At 32.0% G+C, this 14,168-nt stretch overlaps 1 protein-coding gene across 15 annotated transcripts in view; it reads right to left on the reverse strand.

The window, feature by feature from the left end:
* Positions 1–14,168, reverse strand: part of NAV3 (neuron navigator 3) — a 1,064,916-nt gene that overhangs the window by 14,205 nt on the left and 1,036,543 nt on the right. For all 15 annotated transcript variants that reach the window (XM_031938355.1, XM_031938352.1, XM_031938354.1 and 12 more), the window contains 3 exons: positions 11,238–11,333; positions 10,790–10,958; positions 9,023–9,258 (listed from right to left, as the gene is read on the reverse strand). In XM_031938355.1, coding sequence (XP_031794215.1) covers positions 9,023–9,258; positions 10,790–10,958; positions 11,238–11,333 — 501 coding nt within the window. The remainder of the gene's footprint in view (positions 1–9,022; positions 9,259–10,789; positions 10,959–11,237; positions 11,334–14,168) is intronic.

The raw sequence follows: 14,168 nt of genomic DNA on the forward strand, positions 1-14,168 counted from the left end.
AGGTGAATTCCACTTATTTCTGATGAAAAGACTAGGGTTGAACAGAAAATTTGATCTCCAGATATAGAACTTAAGAGAAGGATAAAAAGGTAAAAATCACTCTTGAGAACTGTATTTCTGTTATACGTATACATAGAGAGGACATTTATAATTTGATCTTACTGTTATAATATAAAAAAAAAAACTAGAGGTAGAAAGGGGGATGTACTGAAAATAGGAGAAAATGAAGGTATAATGGGGAAATTACATCTCAGGAAGAGGCAAAGGAAACCTATTACAACTGAGGGAAAGAAAGCAGAGGGATGAACATTATGTGAATCTTACTCTCATCAGATTTGGCTCAAAGAGAAAATATTAGATATATTTGAATCCACTGAGAAACTTCTCTCAAGTTATAGAAAAGTGGAAGGGGAAAGAGGAAAAGGGAAGGGAAGGGGTAGGCTAAATAACAGGTAAAATAGAAATAGGAGGGGAAAGGTATAAGAATGGGGGAAGTTCTTTAAAGGGGGAGGGCTTCCTAAAGTAAGTAGTGCTCATAATGTAAAATACTGGGAAGGAGGAAAAGAAGAAAAGGAAAGGGAAAAGTATAAATTGGGGTTAATAAGATGGCAGGAAATACAGAATTAGTAGTTTTACCCACAAATGTGAATGGAGTGAATTCTCCCTTAAACCAGAAGTGGATAGCAGACTGGATTAAAAGCCAGAATTCTACAATATGCTGTTTACAAGAAACACATTCAAAGCAGATACATACAGAGTAAAGATAAATGGCTGGAGCAGAATCTATTATGCATCAGGTGAACTAAAAAATACAAAAGCAGGGTTAGCCATCCTGACCTCATATCAACCAAAAACAAAAAAATGATCTAATTAAAAGAGATAAGGAAGGAAACTATATCTTGTTAAAGGGAACAATAGATAATGAAGCAATATCAATGTTAATATATACACCAAGTGGTGTAGTATCTACATTCTTAAAGAAGAAGTTAAAGAGAGGCTTGGAGAGACTTACATGAACTGATGCTAAGTGAAATGAGCAGAACCAGGAGATCATTATATACTTCAACGATACTGTATGAAGATGTATTCTGATGGAAGTGGATTTCTTTCATAAAGAGACCTAACTCAGTTTCAATTGATCAATGATGGACAGAAGCAGCTACACCCAAAGAAAGAACACTGGGAAATGAATGTAAACTGTTTGCATTTTTGTTTTTCTGCCTGGGTTATTTCTACCTTCTGAATCCAATTCTCCCTGTGCAACAAGAGAACTGTTCAGTTCTGCACACATATATTGTATCTAGGATATACTGAGACATATTTAACATATATAGGACTGCTTGCCATCTAGGGGAGGGGGTGGAGGAAGGGAGGGGAAAAATCGGAACAGAAGTGAATGCAAGGGATAATGTTGTAAAAAATTACCCTGGCATGAGTTCTGTCAATAAAAAGTTATTATAAAAATAAATAAATAAATAAATAAATAAAAGAGCTCAGGGCCTGACCTGGAAAACAAACAAACAAACAAAAAAAAAAAAAAAAAAAAAGAAAGAAAGAAAAGGAGAAGTTAAGAGAGATGTAAGTAGAAATAGACAGCAAAATTATAATAGTGGGAGATTCTCAACCTTGCTCTCTCAGAACTAGATAAATCAAACCACAAAATAAATAAGAAAGATGTTAAAGAGGTAAATAAAATACTAGAAAAGTTAGGTATAATACATTTTTGGAGAAAAATGAATGGAGACAGAAGGAGTACACTTTGTTCTCGGCAGTTCATGGAACCTATACAAAAACTGACCATATATTAGAAAACAAAGGCCTCAAAATCAATTTTCTTCGAAGAAAGGCAGAAATAGTAAAGGTATTTTCTTTTCAGATCACAATCCAATAAAAATTACATTCAATAAAAGCCCAGGGGGAAATAGACCAAAAAGAAATTGGAAACTAAATAATCTTATCCTAAAGAATGAATGGGTGAAACAAAAAATAACAGACAGTCAATTATTTCATCCAAGATAATGACAATAATGAAACAACATACTAAAATTTGTGGGATGCAGCCAACGTGGTAATAAGGAGAAATTTTATATCTCTAGATGCTTATTTGCATAAAGTAAAGATCAATGAATTGGGCTTGCAACTAATAAAAGCTAGTAAAAGAACAAATTAAAAACCCCAATCTAATGCCAAACTTGAAATTCTAAAAATAAAAGGAGATATCAATAAAATTGAAAGTAAAAAAAAAACTATTGAATTAATAAATCTAAGAGTTGTTATTATGAAAAAAACAACAAAATGGGTAAATCTTTAGTTAATTTGATTAGAAAAAGGAAAGAGGAAAATCAAATTGCTAGTCTCAAAAATGAAAAGGGGGAACTTTCCACCAATGAAGAGGAAATTAGAGCAGTAATTAGGAGTTACCTTGCCCAACTTTATGCCAATAAATTTGACAACCTAAGTGAAAAGGAAGAATATTTATAAAAATATAGATTGTTCAGATTAAAGAGGAAATAAATTACTTAAATAGTCCCATTTTAGAAAAAGAAAGAACAAACAAATAGTTTGTGCTAAAGAAAAAAATCCCCAGGACCAGATAGGTTTACATGTGAATATTACCAAACATTTCAAGAACAATTAACTTCAAAACTATATAAACTATCTGAAAAAGTAGGGAATGAAGGACTCCTACCAAATTCCTTTTATAACATAGACATGGTACTGATACCTAAACGACATAGAACGAAAACAGAGAAAAAAAAATTATAGACCAATCTCCCTAATGAATATTGATGCAAAAATCTTAAATAAAATATTAGCAAAAAGATTATGGAAAATCATCCCCAGGATAATACACTATGACCAAGTAGGATTTATACCAGGAATGCAGGGCTGGTTCAATATTAGGAAAACTATTAGCATAATTGACTATATCAATAACCAAATTAACAAAAACCATATAATCATCTCAATAGATGCAGAAAAAACATTTGATAAAATCCAGCACCCATTCCTATTAAAAACACTAGAGAGTATAGGAATAAATGGATTTTTCCTTAAAACAATTGGTAGCATCTATTTAAAACCATCAGCAAGTCCCATATGTAATACAGATAAACTAGAACCATTCCCAATAAGATTGGGGTGAAACAAGGTTGCCTACTATCACCATTTCCATTCAATATTGTATTAGAAATGCTAGCTTTGGCAATAAGAGAAGAAAAAGAGATTAAGGAAATTAGAGTAGGTCATGAGGAAACCAAATTATCACTCTTTTCACATGGTACACTTAGAAGACCTTAGAGAATCAACTAAAAAACTATTAGAAGTAATACACACCTTAAGCGAAGTTGCAGGATACAAAATAAATCCATATAAATCATCAGCATTTTTATACATCACTGACAAAATCCAACAACAGGAGATACAAAGAAAAATTCCATTTAAAATAATTGTCAATAAGATAAAATATTTGGGAATTTATCTGCCAAGAGAAAGTCAGGTACTATATGAGCAGAACTAAAATACATTTTCCAAACAAATAAGGTCAGATCTAAACAATTGGATATCAAATATCAAGTGCTCTTGGATAGGTTGAAGGAAAACAATAAAGATGACAATAGTAGCTAAACTAACCTATTTATTTAGTAATATACTAATCGACCTCCCAAGAAACTATTTTACTGAAAAAATAAAAACAAAATTCATCTGGAAGAAAAAAAGCTCAAGAATCAAGGGAAGTAATGAGAAACAAAAGCTAATGAAGGTGGCCTAACTGTACTAGATCTAAAACTATATTATAAAACAGTGGTCATCAAAGCCATTTGGTACTGGCTAAGAAATAAAGCAGTTGATCTGTGGAATAGTTTAGGTTCATAGAACAAAATTGTCAATGACTATAGCAATCTAGTGTTTGACCCAAAGATCCCAGCTTTTGGGATAAGAATTCACTATTTGACAAAAATTCTTGGGATAATTGGAATCTAGTATTGGAGAAACTATGCATAGACCCACACCTAACACCGTATACCAAGATAAGATTGAAATGAGTTCATGATCTAGACATAGAGAATGATATTATAAACAAATTAGAAGAACATAGGATAGTTTACCTCTCAGATCTGTGGAGGAGAAAGGAATTTGTGACCAAAGAAGAACTAGACATCATTATTGATCACAAAATAGATAATTTTGATTATATTAAGTTAAAAAGTTTTTGTACAAATGAAACTAATATAGACAAGATTAGAAGGAAAGCAATAAATTGGGAAAACATTTTTACATTCAAAGGTTCTGACAAAGGACACATTTCTGAAATATATATAGAATTGACTCAAAACAATAATAGTTCAAGCCATTCTCCAAGTGATAAATGGTCAAAGGATATGAACAATTTTAAGATAAAGAAATTGAAACTATTTGTAATCATATGAAAAGATGCTCCAAATCACTATTGATCAGGGAAATGCAAATTAAGACAACTCTGAGATACCACTACACATCTGTCAGATTGGCTAAGATAACAGAAAAAGATAATGAGGAATATTGAAGGAGATGGGGGAAAAACTGGGACAGTGATACATTGTTGGTGGAACTATGAATGGATCCAATCATTCTGGACAGCAATTTGAAACTATGTGCATATCCTTTGATCAGTAGTATTTCTACTAGGATTATATCCCAAAGAGATCTTAAAGGAGAGAAAGGAACCCATATGTGCAAAAATGTTTGTGGCAGCCCTTTTTGTAGTGGCAAGAAACTAGAAACAGAGCAGATGCCCATCAATTGGAGAATGGCTGAATAAATTATGGTTTATGAATGTTACGGAACATTAATGTTCTGTAAGAAACAACCAGCAAGATAATTTCAAAGAGGCTTGGAGAGATTTATATGAACCAATGTTAAGTGAAATAAGCAGAACAATGAGATAATTATACATGGCAACAACAAGACTATATGATGATCAATTCTGATGGACATGACTCTCTTCAACAATAAGATGATTCAAACCAGTTCCACTTGTTCAATGATGAAGAGGGTCTTCTACACCCAGAGAGAGAACCATGGGAACTGAGTGTGGACCACGAAAAAAATCTATCTAACTATACTTATTATTCTTCAACTCTTCCTAATTATAGCCTTCACCTCATCAGAACTTATTATATTCTACATTTTATTTGAAACTACTCTAATCCCTACTCTGATAGCATTCTCACTCTCTTGTTATTTGCTTGCATTTTGTTTTCTTTCTCAGTTTTTTCTTCCTTCTTGATCTGACTTTTTTGTGCAGCAAGATAACTGTGTAAATATGTATACATATATTGGATTTAACATATATTTTAACATGTTTAACATGTATTGGACTACCTGCCATCTATGGGAGGGGATGGGGGGAAGGAGGGTAAAATTTGGAATAAAAGGTTTTGCAAGGGTCAAGGTTGAAAAATTACCCATGCATATGTTTTATAAATTAAAAAAGTTTTAATTAAAAAATAAAAAGGATTTTCCAATCTGGTGGACCCACTGTTCTTTACTGTATTTATATATTAGAGACACCAGTTCCTGTTAGTTATTTTGTTTTTGCACATACAGGAAAACTTAATCAAATCCAAAGTGTTAATCTCCCTTTTCGTACATTCCTTTTCATACATTCATTTCCCTAGAGGCTCTAGTTTATCTTTTGTTCTTTTCTACAAGCAACAATTGCCTTCTCAGCCTATTATATCAAATGCCACAAATTTTACTCTTTAGATGCACTTTTTTTGATCAAAATATTCCAGGTAGTGATTTGATGCTAGACCTAAAAAAGTGTAAGAAATATGGACTGCGAAAAACAGTTTCCTAAGACATAAAAAGATATTTTTTGTTTTTCTCTTCTTAGCTTTTTGTTTGGATTTCTTAGTGAATGAAGTACTTTTTGGCTTTGTCTCCTGTGTGTTATCTACAGCATGGCACAAAGAATATTAGAAATTAAGCAGCACACGTATGTTTCCTCAAAGCATTTTCATGTATTTCATAAAGCATTTTAGGTTATTGATTCCCTAAACTTTACACCTATCCTTAGCATAAAATCAGTTTCCAGGAAGGAAATTTGGATTTCTCACAAGTTGGAATTTTCCCATTGCTGGCAACAAAGCTCATGCATATCATATAGTAATGGCATGCAGGGGAAGCAACAAGTTCTGGTGAGTCCTATTTTTGCTTCCTTTATATTAATGTATCAAAGAGTTTACAAGTTGTTTCTTCCTATTACAGTTTCATAATTATTAATTATTACTGTACAATGAATCATTTTTAATTTTTAAGGAATAGCAAATATATTAGTCAAATAACAGCATAAATTCTTCTGCAATTCAAAGAGAGAAAATATAATTTTTGGAAAAACTGGGTTAAAAAAGTCTATATGTCATAAGGAAAATATTTCTTGGATGAAAATGACTCTGGGCATCTTCAATACGTGAAATTTTAAGTTAATGGTTAAAAAAAAAGACTTTTTATATTGAGCTTAACTAAATATTGCATTTCAGTAGGTAAACTTATTTTAAAAAGCATTCTATATAACTAAGCATTTCCTAAAATTAACTTTCATTTCAGTGTGCCATGGGCAAATCTCAGATGTGTCATAGAATTATAGATCTAGAACTGGAAAGAACCATGGAAGTCATATAGTCTAACTCATTTTACAGGTGACAAAACTGAAGTATAGGAAGGTTCAGTAATTGGTTCACTTGCCCAAGGTCACACAAGAAGTTAGAGATATAGGATTTGAAAGTTATCGAAAAGGAATATATATACCTTTTCGATAACTTTCATATATATATATATATATATATATATATATATATATAGAGAGAGAGAGAGAGAGAGAGAGAGAAGGAGGAGAAAGGCGGGAGGGAATCTTATATGTTCCAGGCACTCTGATGAGTTTTTTTTTCCATATATTATTTCACTTGATCTTTAGAACAACCCTGGGAAGATAGGTTCTATTATTATACCCATTTTATACTTGAGAAACTGAGGAAAGCAAAGATAAATGACTTGCCCAGGGTCCATGTTGCCATTAAGTATCTGAGAAAAGATTTGAACTAGTCTTTCTGACTCTAGGTTCAGCTCATTATCCACTGTATCACAGTCATTCTTTTTGAGCAAAAAGCACAAAGCAACTAAAAATTTTCATTAATCTAATCTAATCACTAATCTAAAAAATTCCTCTTCCACAAAGAAATTTTAAAAATTAAAAATAATAAAATTAAATTAAAATTATGTTTTGATTTAAATTTAAATTAAATAAAATAAGATTTTTTAAAAATGGCTAAATATCATTTATGGGCAAAATAAAAAGAATAGGAAAATGGCTTTCTAGTTCTGAGAAAGGAAGGAAAAGAAAGGGAAAGATAGGATGATTTTCTGTAAAGATATATAGTTAGAAAGAACCCAAAGAAGGAATTAAACATATAAGAAGTAAAAATCAGTTATGTTCAACCTACAATAATGAGTCAAAAAACTCCATCTTATTCCACCAAAGTTAGAAAATACTGCCACTTGTGAAGAAAATACCTAAAATTTGTGTGGCAGATGTGTTTAGCTGTGAGGGACCCCAGTATTCTTTGTACATTAGTAAATAAGAATTGGCAAGTTATCTTTCCATCTGAATTTGTAAAGTGAAGTATTAGGAAGACCATAACTGAGTTCAAATGTATTTCTTCTAAAAACTCTCTTTGTAATTTCTTCTGAAGATCTGACTCATCATTATCTTTGATGAATACTTAGGAGACTGCTCTGAGCAAAAATATTTATTGTCAGACATATTCCTTGAAAATTGGCTCTCTAAATCCCCCTCTCCCTTCAACATTCAGTGAATTATCTAATTACATATATTTAGATGGACCCTTTAGATGCCTTTGTTAATACAGGACTTAAAATTTTTCCACTCACAACTCCTTTTCTCCAGTGAAATTTTTATGTGATCCCTGTCATATAGGTATAAAAATAAAAAATTTACTGATAAAAAAATCATAATTTTGTGACCCCCCCCCACATTCAGTTATGAGATCTCATTAGGGGGTCACAAACCACAGTTTAAGAAAATAGGTGTTTAATAGATCAACCTATAAATGATCAAAACTCCCCTCCACAAACATGGTCTATGATTGACCTAATTGATGTCATTTGAGCTTACTTTAAATTATATTTATTGAAAATATTTTCTTTTTAGGATGCTTTGTCATAATACAAATGTGAAAAACACAAACAAATATTTGATCCAATATATTCTAAATGTAGAGCATTCCTCCTGAAGCCATTAAAATGAAATAGTATTGAAGTTCTTTCAGGCAACAATTCCAGGGGACTTGGTTCTAGTTCCCCCCAAAATCAATAGCCTTAAGGATTTATGGAAATAGAATGGATTTTGGACCTTTTCCCAGATTGCCTATAGAACTGTAAATGCCCAGGGGTTAATTTAGCTGCAACAGATCCCAAAGGGAATCTTTAGACTATATTGGTACAGAATTTAATTCAAGAAATTCAGGCAAACAAAAGTAAGTTTTAGAAATTCATTGAGTCAAACATCATTATCCCAGCTATAATTGACTGTACAGTTATAATTTTTGTTGTGTGTACATATACTTTGATTCCAAGATTCACTTAAAATTAATGAAGATACTTTATTATTTTATTTTTTCTCTTCATTAGAATTATAGTTTAATTTGCTATATCCTCATACATATATATGTATGAATATATATAATGAATGTACAAATACACATACCTACAAATATACATACATACATGCACCTTTACTATTTAAAAAGAAAAAGACCAGTATTGTAGAAGGAAATGCAAAAGTGGGATCTTCAGTTTTTTCTAGAAGAATACAGAAAAAGCTAATACTTCTATATAATTCTACAATGTATGTTATAATCAAACACTAGTTATAGTGATGATATAGCACATTCCTTAAATGCATAAACAAACAATGCATGTTCATGTAGGAGACTGAATTATTTTGACTCTAGCCACTTACCTTACTTGATTTGTGGTCCACATTAAACACAGCAATAGCATTTTCTGTTTTTTTCCTACCAGATTTTGTTATTATATATTCAGCAAGTTTGTTGGCTAAATATGTTTTTCCAGTACCACTTGGTCCTGATAGGATAATTCTGTGATGCTCCATCAGCAAATTAAAATACCTTTGGGTGATTGGTTTGGGTATCAGCGTATCAAAAACAAAGCTATCTAAACTGTTTTCTTCAACCCCTGAAAGAAGAAACAAAGAAACAAAAATACTTCATTGTTTTATAGTTCAGTGTAAAACCAACACATGGTCAACACATGGTTTCTACCATATTAGTACTTTGCCAAGTGTGAAGTTCCTAATGCCCATTGCAAAATACCTGTCTTGATATTTCTGCTACAAAAACACTTGTCATTTTTAGGTAATGACCATAATGCAGGGGGAACAAACAAATGAAAAAAAAAATAAAAGGCCCATGCCCTTTATACCAGCTTCCTTTTTAAATCCCTTTTGCTTGCCCTCTCTGTGACTGTAACACATTTTAGATCTTACAAGGTTATATCAACAGATAACTCCCCTCATTCACATAGTGTTCTAGAAAAAAAAAATTCAGAGCCAGAAGGCTCTTTATTATATTATATACGTATAATATAATATATATGTATTATTATTATATGTTATATTATATACTCTTTATTAAACAGAGAAGGGATATATACCACCTTTTTCAGCCCAATGGATACATGAGAAACTATGTCTTGTTCTTTACAAATTAGGAATAGATTCAGTAATGGCTTAATTGCATTTAAAAATTATAATGTACTTTTTTTTCCATTTTCTCCTTTATTATTTCCAAGGACATTAATATAATTAATAGATAGGAAATACGGCCTAATTATATTCTGTAAAGTATTTAGTAAGCATTAGTGAACTATGTGATTTAGTGAACATACTATATATATTTAAACCCAGGCAGCTAGATGACATAATAGATAGACTGCTAGGCCTGGGGTCAGGAAAACCTAGTTCAAATTCAACTTTAGATACTTATTAGCTAAATGTCATATAATTTCTGGCTCAGTTTACTGATCTGTAAAATGAGGATAATGATAATATCTATCTTCCAGGGTTGTTGTAAGAATCAAATGAGATAATAATTATAAAAGCACTTAATTCGTGACTGGCACATAGTGCTATACAAATATTAGTTGTTATTATTAAAATAATCAGAAATTCTGATGTCTAGCTCTTGATTGCTACTACCTCATTGCACATTATGTATATACATATACATTTTTTTTAATGACAAATGTGCAGGTTCTGTTCATGAGGAAAAAAATAGATTGTAATAGAAATAGGTTGTAATAGAAAATATATAGATTTTAGAAAATCAAAATATATGGCCAATGAGAGAGAAGAAAATAAAACTATTTTAAATTCTAAATTGGGGTCTACATATAGGTCTCAGCATTTTCATCTGTAACAGGAAGGCTTTAAACAAAATGGCTTCTAAATCTATGATCTAATAACACATGGTGTCTTTAAATCCCAGTCCTTTTAACTGAACATTGTGGAATCTTTAACCTTTTCATTTTCACTTTTACCTCTGTATCCCCAAAGACTTTTTTTTATGATTCTATTATTTTAAAATGTTTCAAATTATGACAAAAAAGTTTTTAAAAATAAAGAATGTGAAAATAAAACAGAATTAAAGTAAAACTGGACATTGTTGGTACAAACAAAATTGTCAATCTTTTTTTTTTTTTTTTTTACCTTTAAGATTCACAGTGATGATGTTATTATCTCCAACAAGATATCCACAAGGCAGCAATTCAGGCACTTCTAGACTATGGGATCTAATTAAATCCCCTATACAGTAGCTAGCAATACAGTCAGAGCTCAAACCAAGACTAGTGGATGTATCAATTCGGAACACATACTCCTAAAAATGACACATACAAAAACACAATCAAATAGGGGTTTAGTACATGTAAGATGAAAAATAGAACAGAGTGGTCTGAAGCAAGTGATCAAGAATTGGAAGAACAGGTGACATGAGAGTAATTAAAGTCCAATAGCACTAGCCAGAAGAAGTATTAAAGAATATTTTGAATTAGGGACTAAAGAAACAAATCAATTCAGACTTGAATAGTAAAGGGGAAAGGTATTAAAAATGGGCACAAATATTTAAACTAATACTTGGCTATTGCACAGAGCCTACCTTGAAGAGCCGTCTAATTACACCATCTAATACATCCCATTTGGTTTTTCCACTAACACCAATGGATCCTATCAAGTATGCCTGAGGTTTCTGTTCCTAAAAGAAAAAAAAAGAGAAAGAAAGAAAAGAAAATATAAACCAAGATCAAATTCAGCTGCCAGTCATATTTGATTATTGTGTTGTTGCTTTTTAAACCAGATACACATTAATTAAGCAGCTATTTATTTATTTAGAGACTGCATCTTCCTGTTTTACCAGCTTAGAAGCATAGTGGACCCGCACTGATTCCAATATTAATAAGCATGGAAGCTTTAGCCTGCTCTATTTTTCCTGCATAGGAAGTTCACTCCTCTTTCAAAAGCTTGGTGTTCCCCTGCTTCTGGAGGTTCACCACACTGGTGCTAGATTTAGTGCAGTAATCCACCAGCTTCCAGGAACAGGTAGTACAAGCATGTGCTACCATACCCTGTGAGACTACAAAATTGTAACACTTATACATTCATGTATTTTCCAAAATATGCTATTTTGGTGATACAAATAGAAATGGAAATGTTTAAAGGGATTAAAAGAGAAAGAAATGAAGTTGTTTAATAGTGATGTTATAGACTATTGATAGGAAGATCAAGGGCCTTCTATTTTATAGATACTATGCCAGGGATTGAGGATATAAAAACAAAGTATTAACATTCTTTGCCCTCAAAGAGAAACTTTTTACATGACCCAAGAAAATTATTTGAGGACACTGAATTTACAATACAAATAGGTACTTTTTTGTTTATCTACTTTGTAGATTGTTATATGTATAAATGTGTGGTACTTTCACATATATTAAAACAATTCTCACAAGAAAAATTCAGAATACAGGAAATTGTTAACTGAATAGTTCCTGTGAAACCATGATCACATGCATGTCTTATATCTCTTCAAAAGTGGAATGGGTGACCTCAGAAAGAATTATATTTGCCCCTACTAAAGTTCTTTAAAGACAGCTTAGATGATCAGCTTTAGGCAGATTTTTTTTTCTTTATTTTTCATAATAGGCTAGATAAAGTCCACTCTAACTCCAAGACTCTGGAATTTTGCCATCTTATTACCAAACTTATATACCCCCTGATTCAGATGCCAGTAGAAGCTTTTGCTGAAAAAAATGGAAAATCAGTTTTCCATATTTAAGATGGAAATTTTTGTTAATTTAAGCTTTTAGGGTCATATCTTTCCAAGTACTCTTGAAAAGGAAGTCTTCCCCCCCCCAAAGCATAATAGCTTTGAACTGATTGAAAATTGGTCCTTATAAAACAGCTGTTTTTTTTTTTTATGCCAAAAGATGGGTTTAGCCTCAAAGAGAGTCATAGACTAGTGTAAATACTTACTTGGGAAAAGCAACTATAGCTCATTCATTGAGTTTATGGCTTTAGAATCTTTGGAACATTTAGTCCAGTTGTAAATTTAGATATGCCATGCTAATTCTTTTTTTTCCCCTGAGGAAATTGGGGTTCAGTGACTTGTCCAAGGTCACTGTTAAGTGTTAAGTGTCTGAGATCAGATTTGAAGTCAGGTTCTCCTGAGTTCAGAGCTGGTGCTTTATCCACTACACCAACTAGCTGCCCCACCATGCTAATTCTTAAGGTTAAATTTCTCAATTGCTTTAAAAACAAATTTAAACTTTTGTTTTTGAAGTTGAAAGGCATAAAAACTTTTATATCATTACCAATTTAGAGTGTTTAACATTCCTTTTAATACTTAGATTAAAAAGTTTTATAATTTATTCTTTTATAGTTGTTTAAAAAGAATGGGGGAAGGTTGATGGAAGGAAAGAATCATAATGTAGATATCTAAGAGTTCAAAGAAAGGACTGATAGGAACTGGGAACAGTATTAGTTTAAAGAGGACCCAAGTTCAAATCTTGCCTCTGCTACTTACTAAATGGGGGGAAATCATTTTATCTCTATTGACTTTATGACTCTTATCTTTAAAATGAAACAATTCAAATTAGATGGGCTCATTCTCCAATTGATAAATGTTCAAAGGATATGAACAGACAATTCTCAGACAAAGAAATTGAAACTATTTCTAGCCATATGAAAAGATGCTCCAAGTCATTATTAATCAGAGAAAAGCAAATCAAGACAATTCTGAGATACCACTACACAACTGTCAGATTAGCTAGAATGACAGGGAAAGATAATCACGCATGTTGGAGGGGATGTGGGAAAACTGGGACACTGATACATTGTTGGTGGAATTGTGAATACATCCAACTATTCTGGAGAGCAATTTGGAACTATGCTCAAAAAACTACCAAACTGTGCATACCCTTTGACCCAGCAGTGTTATTACTGGGCTTATATCCCAAAGAGATTTTAAAGAAGGGAAAGGGGCCTGTCTGTCCAAGAATGTTTGTGGCAGCCCTCTTTGTTAATGGCCAGAAATTGGAAACTGAGTGGATGCCCATCAATTAGAGAATGGCTGAATAAATTGCAGTATATGAATATTATGGAATATTATTGTTCTGTAAGAAATGACCAACAGGATGATTTCAGGAAGGCCTGGAGAGACTTACACGAACTGATGCTGAGTGAAACAAGCAGGATCAGGAGATCATTATATACTTCAACAACAATACTATATGATGATCAGTTCTGATGGACGTGGCCATCCTCAGCAATGAGATCAACCAAATCAGTTCCAATAGAGCAGTAATGAACTGAACCAGCTACACCCAGTGAAAGAACTCTGGGAGATGACTATGAACCATTACATAGGATTCCCAATCACTATATTTTTGTCCACCTGCATTTTTGATTTCCTTCACAGGCTAATTGTACACTATTTCAAAGTCCTACTCTTTTTATACAGCAAATTAACTATTTGGACATGTATACATATATTGTATTTAACTTATACTTTAACATATTTAACATGTATTGGTCA

The sequence above is a fragment of the Sarcophilus harrisii genome, chromosome 5 (genome assembly GCF_902635505.1).
Source record: "Sarcophilus harrisii chromosome 5, mSarHar1.11, whole genome shotgun sequence".
Classification (NCBI taxonomy): domain Eukaryota; kingdom Metazoa; phylum Chordata; class Mammalia; order Dasyuromorphia; family Dasyuridae; genus Sarcophilus; species Sarcophilus harrisii.